Source organism: Crotalus tigris, unplaced genomic scaffold, assembly GCF_016545835.1.
Source record: "Crotalus tigris isolate CLP2741 ecotype Arizona unplaced genomic scaffold, ASM1654583v1 scf7180000019068.10715455, whole genome shotgun sequence".
Taxonomy (NCBI): domain Eukaryota; kingdom Metazoa; phylum Chordata; class Lepidosauria; order Squamata; family Viperidae; genus Crotalus; species Crotalus tigris.
The window spans coordinates 5,837,552-5,860,377 of NW_024097358.1; the positions used below are offsets into that span (position 1 = coordinate 5,837,552).

The 22,826-nt window shown below is 41.9% G+C and overlaps 1 protein-coding gene across 13 annotated transcripts in view; it reads right to left on the reverse strand.

Annotated features, from left to right (window-relative positions):
• Nucleotides 1-512: 512 nt before the first annotated feature.
• The window catches only part of SEMA6D (semaphorin 6D), a 282,445-nt gene continuing 260,131 nt past the window's right edge, over nt 513-22,826 (reverse strand). For 6 of the 13 annotated variants that reach the window (XM_039359368.1, XM_039359369.1, XM_039359365.1 and 3 more), the window contains 10 exons: nt 17,738-17,955; nt 17,499-17,630; nt 15,408-15,563; nt 12,781-12,954; nt 11,203-11,343; nt 11,037-11,114; nt 8,769-8,860; nt 8,337-8,393; nt 6,147-6,314; nt 513-2,262 (listed from right to left, as the gene is read on the reverse strand). In XM_039359368.1, coding sequence (XP_039215302.1) covers nt 956-2,262; nt 6,147-6,314; nt 8,337-8,393; nt 8,769-8,860; nt 11,037-11,114; nt 11,203-11,343; nt 12,781-12,954; nt 15,408-15,563; nt 17,499-17,630; nt 17,738-17,955 — 2,523 coding nt within the window. In that variant the 3' untranslated portion in view covers nt 513-955. The remainder of the gene's footprint in view (nt 2,263-6,146; nt 6,315-8,336; nt 8,394-8,768; nt 8,861-11,036; nt 11,115-11,202; nt 11,344-12,780; nt 12,955-15,407; nt 15,564-17,498; nt 17,631-17,737; nt 17,956-22,826) is intronic. The other 7 variants (XM_039359371.1, XM_039359373.1, XM_039359372.1 and 4 more) reach the window with 7 other exon arrangements.

The following is a 22,826-nucleotide window of genomic DNA, read 5'->3' on the forward strand; positions in this document are numbered from 1 at the left end:
TCACTTGACAACTGTGTTACTAACTTCACAACGGCAGTGATTCACGTAACAGAAAGGTGGTAAAATGGGGCAAAACTCATTTAACAAATGAGTCTCGCTTAGCAACAGAAACGTTGGTCTCAATTGTGATCGTTAAGTCGAGGATTACCTTTATCGCAAAGCCTGCTGCATGAGACCTGCAGTGCATCTTTGCAAGGCGAGAGTACCAGAGTCGATGTGACTGGTAGGTGCCTTGTTCTTTCACAAATGTAAACATTTCTATCCAGACAACACAATGGAATTGAGCACCTCCTAGGATTCAAGGCTTCCTCGCACACTTGCATGCACCCCCCCTCTCTCATCCCTCTCGTTTTTACCTGTGCCGTAAAACAAACTGTTCATCCTTTGGAGGCAAAAAATAAAAATGCTACAGTTGGACTAGAGGCTGAGGTTCAGCCCGCTGCTTCTTAACCAACAGACGTATCGAGACGTTTTCTTTTTCGGATATTTGTGCAAGAGGCAAGGCAAATGCATACAGAGTTAAAACGTTCACATTTTGTGGGAAGACTACACAGTATGGCAGTCTAAAAACAACCCCCCCTTTTTTATTCTCACTTTAATTATTATTAATTTCAAGTATTTTTTTTTGTTTGTTTGTTTGCGGATCTGCTTCCTCCCTAAGTACTCTAAACAGTACTCTTTTGAAGTGGCCACGGAGTCCCGTCCTTTTGTGCTACGTCTCTCCTCCTCTCCCAACACAAGAGATGCAGTGGCCAGCCCTTCCTCTCTCTTTTAACGCATTGGGCAAGTGGAGTCTTGCTTTGGGCCCGACAAAACCAGCAGATGGAGCAAAAAGAGCCTGTTTGCCCCCAAATTCGGTTCCCTCCCCCCATGCCCTCCATGACAAGCGAGTCGGAGTCTTTCCATCTGTCCTGCACCATCGCCCCAAGGTCTGGATGGATTGATTAGGCAAGTTTTAGTAACTGTATTTGTTCAGTGGCCTGACTGAAGGCGTCTGTGGGGCAAAAGAAGGTTTGGGTGGCACATCTGGCTTAAGAGAGGGCATCCTCTTTATCCCTGTCCGAGGAAGCGTTCCGTTGCTTGTGTAACTGCTTTGCCTAGACAAGGAAGGCTGTAGATGGACGCTGACCGGAGTCCCTTGGATATAGTCCATCTTTGTGCCTCCGGTCGGAGTCATATATCCTCCCCGGTTAACGCTAGGCTGCCTAGATAACAGCATCCCGTTCGGGGAGTTTAAGTTTTTAGGAAGAGCTGATATAGAATGCCTCTGGGAAGAATTCTTGTGGTAGCCCCTCTGTCTTTCTAAAGAGGTCATTGGTGCTCCCGGTGCGTTGGGGACATCCACCCGTTTTGTCGGGCTATTTCGTGGCAGGGTGGAAGGAGGAGAGTATAAAGATGCTTCCCGGTTGGGGACTTTGGGGGGGACCTCTGTCACGTTGCCCATGGAATCCAACATTAAAGTCTGGTGAGCCACCTGAAGGTCAGCCATAATGGCTTTGGAGTTGCTGGGGGTTTCGTTTAAATGTTTCAGGAAGTCATTCAAGGTGTTTCTGGAATCCACAGACCGCCTAGGGTCTCTTTTGCCTGAGGACTTGGTGAGCGGGTGGTCCACATGTGCCATCTTTTTGTCCGCTTTGTGCGCGTTAGAATTGGAGAAGGACATGTTGTAATCGTGGGTGGCATTGGGAAGGACAATGGCACTGGGGATGTGTCCGTGACTTAAAGGAGAATGGGGTGGAGGACTGGAGGGGAAAAACTGAGGACTCTTCAAGGGGCCTTCTTTTCTTGAAGAGCTGAGGTTGTTCTGGGCCTTCTCCATCTGGCTCTTCATTCCTTGTAAGGTCTTCTGCTGAAGCACAGGAGTCGATTCCGGGGTTGGAAGAGCTGCCAGTTCTGGTGGTTGGGCTCTGTGGTCCACCATCAACATGGACTTTGTGTCAGCCGTCTGGGGCAGCTCTTTGCGACTCGTCAGCAAGTTGGAATAAAGTTTGGGCGAATCAATGTTCTGCTGATACTCCTTAACAGGGCTGTCAAAGAGGCCATTCAGTTTGGCAAAACTCCCGCTGGAATCCGTGCAGGACTGAGCTGACTCAGCATCTTTGTGAATCTTCCTGGATTTTCTCACAAAAACGTCTCGGTAACAGTAAACAGCCACGCCGGCAATAAATGCTCCCAGAAGGAAAGCCGCAAAGACACAGGTAATCAGGACATTCATGTGCACCATTTGATTGGAATCACCTGATTGGACTTCCCATCTCACACCTATGACAAGCACACACATGATGGGCAGGTTAGAGAGTACTTTGGATGATAAAATCATGAGACAAAAGCTTGCTATTTCAGGCTGCATCCTAAGTGCACCTAACCAAAACTTGGTGTCTTGAACGTACACCCTTTTGAGCAGCATCAAGAAATGGTATCACTCTTAACAAGGAGGTGATCCACAAAGAGCACCCAAATTGAATTCTAATGGTCTATATGCATTATGAAACACCTATGTGAATCCTTACTACTTAAAACCTCTCTTCTCTTTCTCAGCCCTCCCTGGTTCAGATTAAACATAAAGTGGACAGGATCTAGCACAGCTTCCATGTCTTCAGGTTTATGGTGGAATGGTCTGAAATGAATGGATTTTGAGGGGACTTGATATTCCTGAATGTGTCCAAGATATGAAGCAGCCCTTGTAAGTGCCAAGTGAACATATTTAAGGCTAATTCTTTAGAAGTATCATTGCTTATTCCTAGATTTATTATTCTTGTGTGTGGTGGATTTTTCTTGGGCTGAAGTTGAACATACACATAGCAATACTGTACATCCATGGAGTCGCAATGGGTCAGACACGACTTGCAACTAACAACAACAAATGAATAGCAAAGTGGAATTGCACTTATGGTTTATAAGAACAGCCCTGTTATTCCTACCTCTTCTTGGTCAACCTTCTAAATTTTGGGAATGATGTGCCTGATCTTTCAATGAGGTCATGACTTTTGCACATTTGGCCACGTTTGGTGCCTCCACGTCTTCAGGAGTCCTGCACTAATCATAAGTCGGCTGTGAGATCAGCAAAAGGGCATGATATATAATGATAGCACAGATTAACAGCTTGTTCCGAGCTGCAATGTGGCCGTGCGACGTTCTTTCTGAGCGTCTTCTTCTTAGCCAGTATGCAAAAACTGACTGTGGACATGACACAATACATGTCCAAAGTAGGAAAACCAATACTCTGAGTTACTCTTCACTAAGAATATTTGTACTAAGAAGTATTCCTGCTCTATGACTGCTTCACAGTCCAGATTTCATATTCATTATAGACACTTATCTGAAGCTAACGGGATGTGAACTAACTCGCCCAACAGGAGCGAGCTAATACCACCTACTATCCTTACAATAGTGTCAGAGGAGCATCAAAACATCAGCAGCTGTTTTCCATCCTGGTGGCTGCTTTTCTCTACTCTTAGTCCTCTAACTCAGAGGTCCCCAACCTTTTGGGCACCAGGGACCGGTTACACGATGAGAAGGTTTTCTGTGGACCAGAGGGTTTTGTGTGCTGCCTGCATCCTGCAGATGGGGCTTTGCTTGTTTGTGTGGCCCAGTTGCTGGCATGCTGCAGCCCAATACCGGTCCACAGACCAGGGGTTGGGGACTCCTGCTCTAACTAAAGGAGCACAATGGCTCGCATGGTTTGAACCCTGGGCAGGAGATTAGCAAGCCCGTGTCTGAGCTGTCATGGAGCAGAGTTGAGCTCTCGTCCTTCAATCCAGCTCCTTCCAGGAAGCCTCCAACTGGACATCCCCAGAGCAATGGGGATGTCACTGGCTAATCCTTTCCACCCATAAGTACCTTGGTGCTTCTGACACAAGTGCAACAAAGTCCTCTAACTTCACTGGGGAGAACTTCTGCCAAAGTAGAGAATCAAAGCACTGTATGACTGATGGCTCCAGTTCTTAGCTGGCAGGAGCACAGAGCAAAATTGAAGGCTGATGTGAAGATCTCCTTCCACAACTACCTACAGGACTTCTCAGAAGTAGAGACTTGGGCAACCATTTAGAGACTTCACTGTTTTTGAATACAAGATGTGGCTTCTAGCTCTGGTTCAATCAGCTTGGAGAACTTTCCAAATATGATATTCTGCCAATCTATTCTCCTTCTGTCCCCAAGTCTCCTTTTAAGACTCACAAATAGTAGCTTGTATGTTATTAACTTTAACAATTTCTGCTGGAAATTGAGGTTAGAAGGTGTTACTTTGCCAGACTGCAATTAATAACTCATGGAAGGCTTTCTCTCTCAGTTCCCTGTCTGACTCATAAATCAGAAATCAAATACGAGATAGGATTATGCAAATATATATATATAAATATATATATATATATAAAACTGCATAATTTGTTCATTGCATCAACAGAGCTATGGTTCTCTTCCAACTCAATGTTTTGTAACATTTTCTTAGGTTGTCTGCAGATTAAAAAAAAAGAAAAAAGAAAGAAAGGTTTTATATTTTTATGGTTTTTGCTTGAATAAGGAATGCACGTTTGGAATCTCATGCTGTTTTAGAAATGATTAATAGTTAGATTAGTTTTTCCTAAAATATAGAATGCATCTCATTTAGTCTTGAAGAATAATTATAATTGCAATTAACACACAATTATTGGAACTTACACTTTTTTTTTTCCTGAGAGCAGTTTTATTATTTGTTTATTTTAAGGGAGCCACAGACATCACCCTGCCGAGAAAAACGTTAGTTTGAAAGAATTGCATCTACTTCGGTTATTCTATGCCAGGCGGAAAACTTAAAATGAAGAGGAACATTAGTACTAGTAGTAGTGTTGTTGTTATTATTTGTTAGAGGCAAGGCTTTTGACCAGAGTTAAATGTGTTCAGGGTTATTGATTTTAATGGCTTTGTGCAGAAGAAGAGGTGAAATAAAGACACAGAGGCCAGGCAAAAAAAGTGCCACCATATATGATAGAGAGAGAGCCTGTGAGTAAATCCGGATAAAGATTTCAGAGGACACTCAAGCTATAAAACACCTGAAGCAAAGGAATGTCAGAAGACTTGAAAGGAAACCTGATACATCCCAGGGGCTATTAAAATGCAAACCAGGTTCTGATAATTTCAACAAGGAGAAAACAGAGACAAGTGTGCGCAAATATGCAGTATCTACCGAGAGGTATGCAAACATAAGGCAGTTCAGGTGAGTGGATAACTGAGGCCTGGGTTGAGATATGTGCCTACAGAAGAAACTGACTTAGTGACTTTGGACCTCTGCTGAAATCTGAGAGGAACTGAGCAGATTGAGACCGTGGTCCTCTTTTGCTTTCATGGCAACCCAGTTGCGTATCCTCAAATCTCAGAATGTGATTGTTCTGAGACCAAGACACAGAGGTCAAAAGTAATCCCGAGAAGCTAGTGACCGAAAGGACATTTGAGGCAAAGCCTGTTCTATCTGACTTGTACTGCTTAACTGTGATTCCAAAATAGCTACTCTCTATTCTCTGGTTGGGTTTAGATCAGAATGTATGATATTTCATCCAACATTGTTGGGTGAATTGTAGGTCTTTGTCTCTTCCTCAGCTTATTTAGAACAGGGATCTCCAAACTTGACAAGTTTAAGACTTGTGGACTTTTAACTCCCAGAATTCCTCAACCAGCCATGGGGAATTCTGGGCACTGAAGTCCACAAGTCTTAAAGTTGCCAAGTTTGGAGACCCCCTGATTTAGAAGATGTATAGCATCCCTCTGCTCCTTCAAACAGCATCCTACTTCAAGCTCATGCAGAAGTCTGAAAAGGCTGCAGTTGTTTTTAAGTATCTTAAAACCTAACATAAAAATCTGTAATGCTTCTACTGATCTGTTATAGAGGCACGCATGGCGCTACTAAACAACAATAAACCTTGGAATATTGATTGATGGAGAGAAGAAAGAACAGGGGTTGGTTGACATGAGTTATGAAACTCATCTCTTGGTTTGTTCGCTCAGATCCACATTTCACCTTTTTGGTTCTGTTTTTAGCTGCTATGTTGCTCTGCCTTTGATCCACACACACTCTGCGTATCCATTGAGCAAGGTCCAATGGATTGAATCTTTGAAAATGGCTGAAGGTATCAGGTTTTCTTTCGACTGCAACAGATTCCCTGATTTGGCCTTACCCTTTGGAACCCCTGATAAAGGTTCAGAGTAATCAGAAGTGTTTGGGTCATCTTGAGCTACAAATTCCCGAGAGCCAGTCACTTTAGGTTTCCAGGAACCAATCACTTTGGGCGAGATAACAGGGATACTTCCCACTGTGGTAATGGAAGCTGAGGATAACGCCATGTCTGTGGTGGCAAACAGATTTTTTATTAATGTGCATTACAATTTTTTTTCTTCTTTCCTTTTTAACACCCTCATCCACTGCTGGCTTTATTCAATGGCTGCTAAGTAATGTTTAGAGGGAGATGTTTATTGGGAATCTGTATGAGAAAAAGGACAGACAATAAAGCTCGATGCTGCTCTTGTGAATTAATGTCCAAATCAGATTAAAATGAAAGTTCAGTGCAATATAACCGATTGGCCTTATTAGACTGCTTGAAATGAGATGGACAGATTACGTCAAGAGGCAAAATCTAATTTATTTATCCCTTTGGCTCACTCCTGTCAACTTCGGCTGGCACCTCTAGGTAAGCCTTTTCCTATCATGACTGTTGTCCAAGCAGATGTCAAGAGTCTGAATTTATCCAGGCTTAGTGTGAGCTTGTGTGGGAGTTGCCTCAAAATAGTCCAAGGCTTGCAGTCTAAAAAAAAACAGTGACCCCCTGAAATTTATGGCATCATGTCCAAGGGAGGCAATAAATTCCATTTCCTTAGGGCATTCATTTGTTGTGTTTCCATATGAAACATCCAGGGTAAAAGCTGGATTTGGATGCTCATCCAAATGCAAGCTGGGAAGGGATGCTTCTGTGCTCTGTGCATTGTTGATCCAACCCTCTCCTGCAACAGCTGAGGGGACTTTATATGGGTAGAAGATTGGTCGCAGGGATATTCACAAATGTAATTAATTTAGACATGTTAGAATGAAATCTCAACATACCAAGGATAATCCTCTAATCTATGATCATGTAGTGGGAAGTGAGAAAAACTTGGAGGAAAAGCTGCAGCTGAGGCAACAGATAAGAGATATCTGAGCCCAGAGCAGAAATGGAGTTTGAGAAGCAACGCAGGCTGACCCTCCAACCGTTTTCTTTAGGATAAAGGCAGGCCAGAGGGAAGCAAGTTGCAAGACCATTATCATAAAAGTAGTTTTAATATTCATGATTTTGTGCCCGAGTTTGCTCTATCTTGTAGGGCTAACAAGCCATGGGATTATTTTGGCCACTGAACACAAATCAGATATTACAGTGTCGAAACAAAACACGTTTTGTTAAAACCTGCCTAGCTGCTCATCTTAAAAAGTGTTAAAAGTTCAAAGATATGCTTAAAATGGGATGTTTAGAGTGGATGCTTTGTATATGGTTGATTAAATAAATTAGCTGAGCTTGTCAATCATTCCAATAGCAATTCAGGACTAATCCAGAAAAAGAATCATTGATTTCTGAGCTGGTGTGAATGCATTCCCAGTGGCTTAAAAGTTCACAATTTACCCACCCTCTTCTCTATTTTCTCTACAATTTTTGTTCTGAAGGAAAAAAAAAACCAGTACAACTTCTGAAGTTATAATGCTAAGTATAATTATCAGCACAAACACATTCCTATTACTGGAGAAATCAACACATTTCAAATACAGAAATACACATTTTGCAAAATGCGTATTTGCGATAAAGGAACTGGGAGACATAGGAAAAATAAAGAAAGGGAGAATCAGGCAGGCATCCATATATTGAATTATGACAAGGAGGTGGTTAGCATTCAAAAATGTATGACTAGGTGGAGGGTGAAAAGAGTAGGCGAGGAAAATCTCATCCATGTCGATCAGATTTGTGGGTGAATAAAAGAAGGACCTCAATTAATAATGAGCTGTTAAACATGCAGCTATATGAGGTGAAAAGTACGGAGTGAGCCAAAACTGACTTGGTTTTATCTTGTCCATCAGTAGGAATATGAGTAAAAGCAGAAGAGCAAAAATATAAATTAAAAAAGTGAAAGATTGCCAACTGCACCCAAAAGGACGGTAGGTAATGAAAAACAAGAGAGTCAGAGAAAGAAGAAAGAAAGAAAGAAAGAAAGAAAGAAAGAAAGAAAGAAAGAAAGAAAGAAAGAAAGAAAGAAAGAAAGAAAGAAAGAAAAGCTGAAAATATTCAAACTGAAGGAAAGAAAAGCTTCGTTAATTGGAGGGAGGAAAAAAATGATTGGAAAAAACTAACCAGATGTTGGATCGCCAAATATTTTGTAATCTGGTGTAGTTGTAGTAGGCAAAATTTCTAAAAGAATTAAAGGAACACGTAATCAGTGAAAAGTAACCAAAAGGAAAAGCAAAAGATTTTCAAAGCCTGAGCAACGGAAAATCAGAAAATAAAATACAATTGGCTTACCCAAAAGGGAGGGAAAAACAGGAGAAAAAAAAAAATTTAAAAGCTTCAATATAATCATAAAGTGGCTGTGGACCTTCACGAACCAGCGTGATGGTTGGGGGAAAAAATATGGTCAAAGAAATCCACCACCCAAGATCAAACAGCTTTCATTTTAAAAGGAAGGCAAGGGATCAGTGCCATTAATATGATCTTCCACACCATGTGTGGTTCACAAACCAAACCATGCTGCATTCTCCAGTGGACATCTGGGATGGGTGAGCTTACCGTGGCAATCCCCCAGGTGGGCAGTGTTGCCGTACTCCACGTCTTGCTCATACTCTCCAAGGCTGTGGTTGTATGAAACAAACAAAGATAACCTGCAATTAACAGCATTAGTTGGGAAAACCGAGGATGACCGTGACATCATCAACATTATCACTGAAAGAAATGCAAGAACTGCAATATTGTATGTATGCATGCATATAGATAACCCTCAACTTACAAAGTGGACCGTTCAAAGTTGCAACGGCACCGAAAAAAGGGGAATTATGATTGTTTTTCACACTTATGACTGTTGCAGCATCCCCTTGGTCATATGATCAAAATTCAGACCCCTCCCCCATGGCAAATCACTCATATGTAGGATGGTTGCCGTGTCCCGGGGGTCATGTGATCCCCTTGGTTGATCTTCTGCCGAGCAAAGTCAATGGAGAAGCCAAATTTACTGAACAATCGTGCTACTACTGCAGTGATTCACTTAAAAATGGTGGCGAGAAAGAACGTAAAATGGTGCAAAATTCAATTAAGAACTGTTTCACTTAGCAACAGAAATTTTGGGCTCAATTGTGGTCGTACGTCAAGGACTATCTGTATGTATGTATCTGTATTTATTTATTTATTTATTTTCTGTTTATGAATGAAGGTGGACACTGGACTCAAGAAGAGATGTGTTAAACCAGGAGTAGGCAACCTTGGCTCTTTTATGACTCGTGGACTTCAACTCCCAGAATTCCTGAGCCAGCATGGCTCAGCTTGGAAACCTCTCCCTTTCCCCTCAGCATGGCTGGCTCAGGAATTCTGGGAGTTGAAGTCCACGAGTCATAAAAGAGCCAAGGTTGCCTACCTGTGTTAGACTTAAAATGAAGGGGAGGCTTCATTTCTAATAGCAGATAATTGATTTAATTGTTTCGTAGCTGGCCTTCTTGATCATGATCCATACTGTGTTGAGTGATCTTCTTGACCATGATCCATGCAAAGATGAGTGGTTGCTTCCTATGCTTCCTAATATGCACACTGACGTACAGTTCACAGCTAATGAATGCAGGCCAACTCTAGCAAGCCTTTTGTGTTAGCTCACAGTTGCTCTTCCTATTTTGTCGCCCTTGCCCTAAGGGTTTTCTCATTAAACCATGACCCAAATGACCAACAATTAAACTATTGAACAGAGTCTCTGACTTATGGACTATTTCTTGACAAAGCAGCATCACAAAAACATCTTTCTGTCTACTACAGAAGACATGGAGAACTTCTAGTCTGGAGAAAAGAAGCCCCCTTCCCATCCATCATCATTTACTGGGCCACAATTATGGGATAGAAAATTATGGAGATAAGGTCAGGGAAAGAGCAGGAGTGGGGGCACTGTTTTTGGGCAATGACAGTCTTAAATGACAGGCTGTTCTGAAGCAAATGTGAATTAAGTTTGTTATTCACGTTCCTTAGATTTAAATGTACAAAGCTCTCTCCTGACTGTGTGTAACTGGATGTTGGGCCACCTAAACTTTGGAACTGTCCCCCAAAAACTGGTCTTCAGCTCACATACAAGCTTGAGCTAACTTAGTCCAGTGTTGTCATCTTTGTTTTCATGGAAACACGAACAACAAAATAAAACATAAACATTACATAAAAATGAACAGTGTCCTGGAGTCTTAAAAAAGTACAAACAGCAACAAGAATAGCCTTAAATTAGGAAAGAAAGGAATAAAATCAGGCATGAATGGAGCCTGCCACAGTTCCCATGGAGAAAAATCTGTTCCAAGGATGGTTTCTGTCCCACCGTTTGGGTCTTAATTAAAGATGATCCAATGTAATTAATGATAGGTCTCACTAGATCTAGAAGCTTTTTTAGGGCTTAAAGGCATGCTGGCTGAGGAATTCTGGGAGTTGATGTCCACAAGTCATAAAAGGGAGAAGTTTGAAGACCCCTGTTGTAGAACATTGTTTTAAAATATTTTATGGGGCAGAATGTTGTTCTGATAACGGGGAGCAGCATGGTGGTCTAGTGGTGGAAACACTTGCCTCCCACTCAGAAGGTTAAGAGGTCAACCCTAGGTAGTGGCAAATGTTTCTCTCCTAGGACACGAAGAAAAAAATATCTGCTGTGAACTCTGCATGGCATCAGGAAGGGCATCTGGCCAGTAAACTCTCAGCTCCATCCAACTGCTCTGACTCTACCCCAAATTAAAGGATTACAGGGTTGTAAAAGGGAGTTTAATGTCATTCTAATAATATTTTGTGTGGTGATGCAAAACTCAAAAATATAATTACTCTACTTACACCATGCTTGCTCTCACTCTCCCGCAGGATCCGTGGGCCAACCAGCCACAGTAAGGGTCCCGAGAAGCAATGCAAGTCCTAAAGCAAAACCAAGTTAAGATATTAGTCCTCCATTGTCTTGGAACACTGACACAGCCAATAGTATGAGGTTGTAGAGAGGGCTTACTTTTTACATGATCCATGACGCTCACAACGGCTGAGAGGAATTCTAATGATGCAGCTGGAGAATGCAATGAACAACACATGGTGCTCTTTGTCCAGTTGCAGAGAGATGACTTTTTTGTCTTCTTCACCATCCCCATTACATCTGTGGGATACAGGAATTTTGAGATCTTTACTGTTTGGATATCCGGTTGTTGATGCTTATCATCTCAAGCCTACATAGACATTGTTTACTTTGTCTTTCAACTTGTTAAAATTTTAGCACTTCTCCCACATGGATTTTGAGGACCACAGTTAGTTGAAAGAAGACATATGGAAGCCCTCTCCAATGTTGTACCCTCCAGCCCAAAGGACAATGATATGTTGGGGAAGTCTGATATAGTCAGAGAAACGAAGCAGAGTTCCAGAATTCAAGTGATGGAGCAATTCCTACAACTCTTCTCTTCAAGTTGCCTGGGTGATAGAAGAGGAGACTTTTATGCTGAAGAGACAAACAAGCAGAAACCAAACTAAGACAAACCAGGAGCTCCTCCCCCCCCCCACCAGACTTCAACCACCAAAACACGTTCTTCAAGAAAGCAATTTTCCTCAGCTAGACTTCTAGGTAAGGCCAACTGTTAAGTGATGAAAAGAGAAGACCTGGTGAAATGTTCAGAATTTCATTCGCAATTATCATCTTGATCATTATTAATGACTTCATTGGATTTTCTTCATTAGCTTTTTCTCTGATTATTCTTAATCAGAGGACAGGTAGAGGATGTTGATAATACCAGCACGGTTCTGGAGTACCGGCAATATACTGGGGCATGTCCCTGCATATGTACATGAAAACGAAACGTGCTCACCTCAACACAAACTATGTTTTTAAATTATGCAAACACACATTTCTTTAAAGACTGGGCTTCACTAGACAGGATGAGAGGACAGATGGAGTGAAATGTCACTGAAGTGGGGAGGAAGGAAGGAGAAGCACTTTTCAATCAAGTGGCTAACGGCAAAAGGGACTCGGACAAGATGGACATTATCAAATATTTTGCCGCTGTTCTCATAAAATAAGACCTCAAGATGCTTTTTCAGGAGGCCACTGGACTTCCTTGTTTTTCTTTAAAGACATTTCACTTCTCATCCAAGAAGCTCCTTCAGCTCTGACTGGATGGTGGGGAATGGAAGGATTTATATACTCCTTGTAGACTACTGGTCATCTGCATTCTTTTAGAGAGTCGTTGAGGCCACTTGGAGGTTTACCTGTATCTTCAGAGTCACCTGAGTGGTGCAAATGGGTGTGGAGCCTTCTTGGAACTGATGAAAGGAGTGTGTTGTAGACTGGAGAGAGTCCTCTCCCTGTGTTGAGAGAGGGCTGTTCAGTTTGGACATAGATGGCCTCTTTGACCCCCTCTTTCAAACCAGCGATCCTCTCTGTCCAAAATATGGACTTTGCTGTCTTGAAAAAGTAGCCACTTGGATGAGAAGCAAACTGTCTTCAAAGGAAAAACAAGAACGTCCAGTTGCCTCCTGAAAAAGCATATTTGGGACAACGGTGAGCTCGATGACTGAGCATCTCCATAGACAAATTAAGACCTACTTTGCATGATTGTAAGCATCAATCTCCTCCAGTAAGATACTGTCGTTCAGGGAAAAAGCTTTGGTCTTCGCCAAGATCTTCAGCACCATTCCGGCTTCAGAGCCCACAAAAATGACTGTATAGTTTTGATACGGGCCAGCTGAACGATCCACGGCAATTGCAGTCAACCGATACCTGTCGAGATCAAGACATCTCTCATCACAATTGCTCCCCTCCACCTTCATATCCAGTGTCACTTGGCAGGGGTGATGGGATTTTCAGGGAGATCTCTGTAAGGACGATGGGGAGCAGATTCTATCTGGGGCAGATGCAATTTTCTTTAAGGAAGGTCACCTTCCAAAAGCTTGCTTTCTACAGCTTTAAAAGAGAAATATCACAACCTTTGCCAATGGGGTGTGAATAGGCTGTGTTTTGATAGCAGCAGCCACAGCATTAATCAAATACTCATCATGAGTACAGCATATTTTGTATGCGGGAAAGAAAGAAAAAAACAACATGCTCAATAAACTATAAAATTCCATTCTTCATGTCACCTGCATTAATCAGCCTTCCCCTCTTGCACAATCCTGGTGAGAAACAGGAAGGTGAGCAATTGTGTTTGAGTGTACGTGCTTTTAAACTTATTTATAATTTTCATTCATTTTCCAATGAATAATAAAGACACATTATAGCAACAAGAACAATAACAGATAACAATAAAAAAAATCATGATAGTAGCCCTGAAACCAACTAGACCTGGAGATCGGGAGATACTAAACTGGAAAGGGAGGAGGTTGTTGATCCTTCTCCCTAGAGAAAATTACACAACCTAGAATCCAGCAATCTGATTAATGCCCAACAATCCCTGTTTAATGAGGGGTTGGAAAGCTGACAGTGCCAATTTTAAAGCTCAGGTAGGTCACGTGGACCATATAATTAAGATACACTAAATCCGAGCTGCAAATTGGCTTAGAAGATTTTACACCAACTTATGATACACTTGAAAGTGTACACCTGATTTTTATTTATTTGATTTTTATCCTGCTTTATTGCTTCGTAAGAAATCCAAGAACATAACTAATAATTCTTCTTCCTAATATTCTCCTCATAACAACAATCCTGTGAGGCGAGTTCGGTTAAGCGAGACCAATTGGCCCAAAAATCACCCAGCCAGAACTAGAACTTACAGTTACCTGGTTTCCAGGCCAGCCCCTTAACCACTATACCAGGGGTAGGCAACCTTGGCTCTTTTATGACTCGTGAACCTCAACTCCCAGAATTCCTGAGCCAGCCGTGCTGAGGGGAAAGGGAGAGGTTTCCAAGCTGAGCCATGCTGGCTCAGGAATTCTGGGAGTTGAAGTCCACGAGTCATAAAAGAGCCAAGGTTGCCTACCCCTGCACTATACCAAACTAGTGTACACATCAATACATTAACTTTAAAAAGCAAAACTTTAAAATAATAACACATGAACTTCAAAACCACCCCAGGAAGTAAAACTTAGAACAGCAGAGCTAATGTCTTTTAAGATAGCTACCAGAACTAACAAGTTCCTTTTGTTTGCTGAAGACCGTGCCTTAATTTTCGACGCGTGCTAATGTTATATCAGCTCCTTTTAATGACAACGTGTATGCCACTTCAATCCCTCCAGATTTGAGAAGAAAATCTCATTGTATCCATCAAAGAGAATATTTGTAGCACAGGGTTGAACAGTGGAGTCTTTGGTACTCTCTGAGCTTGGTTGTTTTCTTGCAGATGTTTGAAGAAAAATTAGTCCAGTTGCAATGAATGACTCAACCTTCAAGCAACTCTACCTGGATTATTATTCATCGATATATTGCAACACACTTTGGGGAGGAAACCCCCGAGGTCAGTGTAGCAAGAGTTGGAACTTTCCAATGTCTCTCTACTTAACTGACATGCTCTGACTGATGAAGTCCCTAAATGGCCAGTGAAACATCTCAAGCTAACAACAGAAATTAGTCCAATTGCAATGACTCAACCTTCAAACAACTCTATCTGAATTATTGAGAACCTTCACTGACTTATTTTTTTTGCAGATGTTTCATGACTCAATTACCTAGCATCAGTTACCTAGCATCATTACCTAGCACTGATAATATTACGTAGTTGGGCAATGAAACGTCTGCGAGAAAGCAACCAAGCATAGAGAGCACCAATCTCACTGTGGTGGGGAGCTAACATGGGCTTCTTCACAAGGTCTTACTAAGATGGGAACAAGTTGCAAGTATCTGTGACTATAGATCAGATATGTCAAACTCGAGACGTCACGCGAGGTCGCACAACGTATCGGGACAGTTTTGCCATTGCCGGCAATGGGGTGGGCGCGGCTTCTGCGTGACGCATCCGGCCTGTGGGCCGGCAGTTTGACACCCCTGCTATAGATGGATGGCGCAAGATCCAGACATCTTAACAAGATTTCTGAAACGGCTTGAAAGTTCTTAGGGTATACCCAGCTCCCCTTTTCTTCCACGGCGGGCTATCACAATCCTATCTTTAGCAAGATAATCTGCAGAATTCAACTTTATGCCTCCTTTCAAGTCTGCACAGAAGTGGTTCTGTCACTGTGGTTAGGGTCAGATTCTACTTTACAATTGTTGCTCCTTGGCCTGGTGTCCCTGCCTCTTACCTGACTCGTGTCTTTGTGAACCATGGCTCCTCAATGACAGATGGAACAGCGGAATCCATCAAAGGATGGGACTTGATGAAAGAAAGCGTTTCATCTGGGAAATCAATGGAGGTTTTGTAAGCCTCTGCTGGGCCATGCTTTGCACAGCAACCAGGTCTGAAAGGAAAGCAACAATTTTTCCTGATTTTTTTTTAAAAAGTAAAAATAGCAAAAAAGACTGAAGGGGAACAAAAAAAATATCAGGGTGCAAAGGAAAACTGTTACTCTAGAATCATTTTATAAAGGGTTTGAAGCAAGTCGTCAGACCAATTCTTTGTCAGAACTCAAATTCTTTCCATCCATTGCTGCTGGATTTGCACAAGACACTTAAGCATAAACATGGCTGAGTAGTTAGTAATTTTAATTGCTAGTATATTGGGAAGTCAGCCCTTGCCTCAGCCAATTGTGCGAATCAGACCATCATGTGAAATCATAATACAGTTAATTTGTTGGAATAGTGATCTGTTAGGATTTAGGGCAAAACCTGCTGAATGAAACCAGAGTGATCTAAAGTGTTGCCTTTTTTCAACTTTAGAACTAGTGGCTTTGCACACTCTCACTAAGGTAGCCTTCAGAATAGTACCCGGTTGGGTACAAATTCCTGGAAAAGGAAGCAGGTCAAATCCCCAATATCGATCCTACAACAGAGGTCTCACCTTTGATGTTCATCTTGTGGAAAGACCTCTGAGATCTTATCCCAAGGTTTGCAGGGCTTCATTGACCAGAAGGAGGAGAACAAAATAAGACTCTCAAGACCCTTGCCTGATTTTTGCATTCCCTCTCTCTTCTGTTTTTATATTTCCAGCAATCGAAAAAGCACACTCCTTTAGAGGGACAAATTTCCTAACAGTCAGAACAATTAACCGGTGAAACGGCTTGTTTCCAGAAGTTGCAGGAGTTAAAAACTTCATCACTGGAGGCTTTCCCCCCCCCCCCCACAAAATTGACACTGTATGGAACAAAACTGTGAGTGAATCTGAATGTTCCCCTACTATCCGAAGCAGAATATCCAGATCCGGTCACCATTTTCATTCCATACAGTATCAACCTTGTGAGCTCTCAAATTTCCTCTTTCTGCTATGTCTTAAAGATGGACAGTGATTAATATTTGTATATATTTATATGTAAGGGTGTAAGTATATACATATGTATGTATACAACACATTTCTATGTGTGTTATGTATGTGTACACTTTGGAGAGCTGGCGACAGAATTTCATTTTTAATGTGTGCCAGTGTGCCCACAGTAACGAATGACAATAAAAGTTATCTTATCTATTTTGAGAAGAGACTGGACAGCTACCTGTCTGGAATAATATAGGCTCCCCTGCTTGAGCAGGGGATTGGACTAGAAGACCTCCAAGGTCCCTTCCAAGTCTGTTATTCTGAGTGTCTGGTTCTCTGTCTACACTCTAGTCCAGTGGTTCTTAACCTTTTTAATGCCGCGACCCCCAACCGGTCGTAAGTCGAGGACTACTCAACTGGTGCAGCACCGTTTGCAGAATGGGACTTTTGGCGGGCTCAGCAGGGCAGAGACAGCCTGGACAATTCCTATTGGCTTTTGAAAGCCAATAGAATTACTCTATTCAAGAGAGTCTATTCTATTGGCTTTCAAAAGCCAATAGAATAAAAGGGAGAAGCACAGCTAAGGAAAAGGGGGGGGGAAATGGCGGACTGCGTTGTTTGGCGACCCCCGTGAAATGGTCGTTCGACCCCAAATGGGGTCCCGACCCACAGGTTGAGAACCGCTGATCTAGTCAAACTGTTCTGCCTATACAAGATGTGGTGAATTCCTACTACTGAACAAAACTTTTCCAGTTTTGAGTAGTTGTGACATTATAGGATTCCGGGTGAACTTCAAGCTGCAGAGCAAAGTTATCTGCTTAACGCAAAGCCCTGGAGGCACCATATTTCACAGTCTCTAAAACTGGGGCTGATGCCTTGATCGGCTGCTTTGAGATCGCTGTCTTCTATCCAAGAAGAATTCTTTGTAATCAGAACTCCTTTGAATCCAATCACTCCTTGGCGCAGACCACATATACAAATGTTTTACCTTGGCCTTGGCACTTTGTCTTCGGGTACAGCTGTCCAAACAGAATCTGGGGTTTTCTGCTCTTTAAATCTCCCTTTGAAGACTTTCTCAATGTCTTCCATGTTGAAAGCACAAACTGCCGAGCCAGGGATGCTGCAGAAGAAGCACAAAAGAGACTGTCAGAAAAGCTGGGCTGTGCGGTTAGTGCCAAGAGCGAATGGCGGGATTTCCTTTTTGATGTAGGGTTGTTCCTCTCTCACCTGTTCAGCTGTGTGGTGAAAACACCGACCACGGTAGGGACGCCACTGATTTCAATGATGTCTGTGATAGACTGAAGCACATCAAAGTAGAAAAATGAATCCCCAGGCACCGAGCAGTTGAGACGTGCTTTGAGGAATGACGTCCAGTGTTTTTCCAGCACTCTCTGAGAGCCCCCCATGTCATTTTTGCAGATGCGAGCCACACGGGAATAAACAGCCTGAAGGAGAAGAGCACAAAGAACCACAAAAGCCTTCATTAAGAGAGACAAGTCGATGGACAAATAGATAAGAGGTAGGCAAAGCTTTGATTTGGAGAGTTGGTTCAAAGAGAATTGAGTGCAGTGGTGGGATTTAGCCGGTTCGCACCAGTTCAGCAGAACCGGTAGCTAATTTTTTATGGCCCAGGCTCAGAATGGACTTCCGGAAGTGGCATCAACGCAGAGAACCCGTTGTTCACATATTTGAATCCCACCACTGATTGAGTGAATCTCTCAATTGAACCGATTCTCCAACGTGAATCAGAAAAATCTAATTGGATTATCGAATCAGATGACTTGAAGGCTTCTACTCCTGAAAAGAAACATGTGTTAATTTGAGATGGGTTTGGAAAACCACACTAAATCCACCTCATCCCACAAAAATCCTGTTGGATATTTGAACCAAATCAGATCTGAAATGGCTTGATTTGAATTTGTCTATGGACAACTGAAGAAGCTTCTTGGGTGAGAAGCAAAACGTTTTCAAAGGAAAAAAAAACAAGAAAAGTCCAGTTGCTTTTTGGAAAAAGCACCTTTGGAATTTGATTTGGATCAGGAGTATTTCACCAATCTTTTCTTTCTTTCTTTCTTTCTTTCTTTCTTTCTTTCTTTCTTTCTTTCTTTCTTTCTTTCTTCCTTCCTTCCTTCCTTCCTTCCTTTCTTTCTTCTCCTTCCTCCCTTCCTTCCTTTCTTCTTTCCTTTCTTTCTTTCTTTCTTCCTTCCTTCCTTCCTTCCTTCCTTCCTTCCTTCCTTCCTTCCTTCCTTCCTTCCTTCCTTCTTTCATCTATCTATCCATCCATCTATCTGTCTGTCTGTCTGTCTATCTACAGTATCTCTATCTATCTATCTATCTATCTATCTATCTATCTATCTATCTATCTATCACTTTGTTGATGAAACTGATTTTGGAGTGTTTATGCTGGAGGGTACCACAATGTCCTTGGCTTTGAGTGGAATTCCAGCTACATTCCAAAACGTTAATGGGGCTGAGATAAACATTATATTTGTTTTAATTCTAATTCATTGTATTTACCCCTTCTGACATATTCAAGATTACAAATTGCCAACAATTTTTGGAGAGGCTCTGAGGGCCACAACTAAGTTTTTTTTGTGTGTGTATGTCTGTGAGAGAGACACATATGCCCTCAAGAAACATATGTTTTCAAGCTTCATTGATGCAACTCTGTCCTATTCCAAGTTCACAGAAATAAAGTCCAGAGTCAATGGTTGAGATGGATAAATCAACACACAACTAAATAAATAAAAATAAAGGAAGCAAGGCTTGATCATACATTAGCAACCAGGTAGCACCTAGACCAGAGGTAGGCAACCTTGGCTCTTTTATGACTCGTGGACTTCAACTCCTAGAATTCCTGGGAGTTGAAGTCCACGAGTCATAAAAGAGCCAAGGTTGTCTACCTCTGACCTAGACAAAGTATCTTTGCACTTCTCCAGTTTTTGAACAGAGAAGAAAAGAAATGGTTAAAGAAGTATATTAATGGTTATAACTTTTGTTTCTTTGTTTTTAATTCAAGACAAAGTTAAAATACAAAATAAAAAACTCCCCTAAAGACAAAAAACACAAAATAATCAAAACATTAAAAAAAGAAAAAGGTGCATCAACCCCCCCTCACAACAATAACAGATATACACAAATTATCCCCCTAATTGAATACTTATTAATACATTGGGAACCAATGTTGCAGTAATGTATCTTTTTTTTCTTAAAGAAAATAATGTTGGTTTGATCTAGGTCTTCCTGTCCTCAATGTTAGGTTGGACTCAGAATGATAGCAATAGCATTTAGACTTATATACCGCTTCACAATGCTTTACAGCCCTCTCCAAGTGGTTTACAGAGTCAGCATTTTGCCCCCAACAATCTGGGTCCTCATTTTACCCACCTTGGAAGGAAGAAGGGCTGAATCAACCTTGAACTGGTCAGAATCAAACTCCTAGCTGTGGGCGGAGTCAGCCTGCAATGCTGCATTCTAACCACTGGGCCACCACAGCTCTTAATAGCAATAGCACTTAGACTTATATACCGCTTCACAGTGCTTAACAGCCCTCTCTGAGCAGTTTACAGAGTCATCTTATTGCCCCCCAAAATCTGGGTCCTCATTTTACCGACCTACGAAGGATGGAAGGCTGAGTCAACCTTGAGCCGATGAGAATCAAACTGCCAAACTGCAGGCAGCTGGCGGTCAGCAGAGATAGCCTGCAGTGCTGCATTCTCACCACTGCGCCACCACAACTCATGATCCTCCTTAGTTGAACAAAGTTTTGGGCTTTTAAAGTTCTGACGTGTCCACACATACATACAAGCCTGCTGAGATGCCCAGAGCAACATGCAGAGAAGGAAGAGGGAGGGAAGAGGCAATAAAGGAACAGGCCATTTAGCAAAGTAGCAAGAATAATGGCCTCAAAGTAACGAGATTTACATCTCTAGCTCCGCTCAGCCGTGCATCTTCCCTTGATTGTTATCCACATTATATTCTGCTGGTAATTGAAAAACTTAGTTAAGATGGAATTATTTGGGAGGGATTTAGGGGAATAATGGACAGGATCTGTTTTGATTTTGGTCTGCTAAGATTGTTATGGTTATTTTATGAGGTTTCGTACTTGGTCTTGATTGCCACATTTTATTATGGTTTTTATGCCTTACGAAGTTAACCGCCCAGAGTCTGCTCTGATGAGATTATAACAATATAAAAATAAATAGATAGGGTTGTTCTGAGACTAAGGAGGAGGGCTTGTTCATGCTTCCCTGAGCCCTGAAGACCAGGGCCCCCATAAAAATGGACAACGTTCAAGAGAACAGAGAGGCTGGTGTCACGTACTTTGTTGACGTCTCCCAACCCGTGATTAAATTTAGTCAGCAACAAGGATGTCCTAGGCCAAATTACTCCTCTGGTGGAGATCTAACTTCCCCAAATTATGAAACAAAGCAGTATTGGCATGAAAGTGTGTGATCCATACTACAAGTTCATTTTAAAGAGAAAAAAATGGCCAAAAGTTGAATGCTACGATTATGTACATCGGTCTTTTTGTTTAGATTAACCTCCACTGATCACACAGTTTTCTTTCTCGGCTTAATTTCACAGCCTTTGTTGTAAAGGGTCAAACCAGTGTAAAACCTATTTACGCTCTCTTCCTTGCGGCCTGCTTCTTGGGAGCAAAGAGTAAAAGGACAAGAAAGTGAAAAAGAATAAGAAGAAATAAACGGATCAGAAAATGCTAAAATGGGTTTTGCTCCTCATTTTCCCTTCTGCATATTTAGTTCATCCCCATCTAGTATCGGCATGTGGAATTTAGGAGATGTCTCTTGGAGAATGTGACTTTTTTTTCAAAAAACAAAACTTTTGATAGCATTATTATAAGATATAAGTACGGTAGTACATTATATGATTTCAACACAGCAGCATTTATACTATTCATTTATGCTACTTAGGTACTTTTGCTACTTATTTATGCTGTTTATGTAATATAATATAATAAATTCCACATGCCAATGCTAGATGGGGATGAACTAAATGTGTAGTTCACAAAGAAGATGAGTAACAAAGCCCCATTTTAGCCTTTTCTGATGCATTTTGCTTCTTATTTTTGACCAGATACTAGTTGACAGATAACTTAGATCAGTGATGGCCAACGTTTTAGAGTCTGAGTGCTCAAACTGCAACCCAAAACCCATTTATGCATCGTCGGGTGCCGGGTGGGCATGGCCCATTGGCTGGGTGTGGCCCATTGGGTGGGTGTGGCTGCGCTGGTAGCGGCAGACTGGGTGGGACTAAAAAGTTCAACCAATCAATTCCAACTTTGCAAGATCTTTTTTTCCCGCGAGAAGTTGAAATTGACTGATTGATTGAACCCTTTTTTTTTTTTGCATATGGTGGCAGAGGCCTAAAGCGAAAAGGTTTTATAAAACCCAGCTGAAGGCCTAGGACTGGGGCGAAGGCGCGCGTGCCCACAGAGAGGGCTCTGAGTGCCACCTCTGGCACCTGTGCCATAGGTTCGTCACCACTGACTTACATCCTTGAGGATAAAAATAAGAAGCTTTTATCAGTGTTAATTATGACTGAAATGTCAATGCTGTTAGGAACAAGTTTGTTTAAATTTTACATCCAAAGTTATTTGTTTGTTGGTTGGTTTGATTGGCCCCTTTTGAGTTATTGCTGATGCCTGGACACGTCCCTGCAGTTTTCTTGGCAAGATTTTGGAAGTGGTTTGCCATTGCCTCCTTCCTGGGGCTGAGAGAGTGACTGGCCCAAGCTCACCCAGCTGGCTTGGTATCTAAGATAGGACTAGAACTCACATTCTCCTGGTTTCTAGCCTGGTGCCTTCACCACTGCAGTAGATCAAACTGACTCTTAAACTTAAGTGTAGCGTTCACAATTAACTGCAAATGGCATCAAAACTTTTACCCAAAAAAAGGGTTTCTGTCTTAATTTGAATATGAATAATGCTATTGTTGTATTATATTGTGTGTGCGTGTTAAAGAAAAATAACAGAGAAGGCAAAATAAACAACAAATGTGACTTTTGAGGGAGACAAAGTGAAGAGGAGAAAAGTTACCACCCATGACTGAGGGGGTCCTACTTAGTTTTTCAGCCATCATAAAACATAACTGAATGTGTGGTCTTGGTTTGACAACAAGGCAAGCACAACTAAAAGAGAAGAAGCAAGAAGGAAGAGGGACATTCCACAACCTCCTTCAGCAAGCCAAAGTATGAAAATACCACACTTGTAGAAACAAATGAAGAACGGGCCACGCCTTTGTAAGCCTCTTGTTTTCGCCCTCAAGAAACCACTCCGAGATTCTGTGCCACTTAT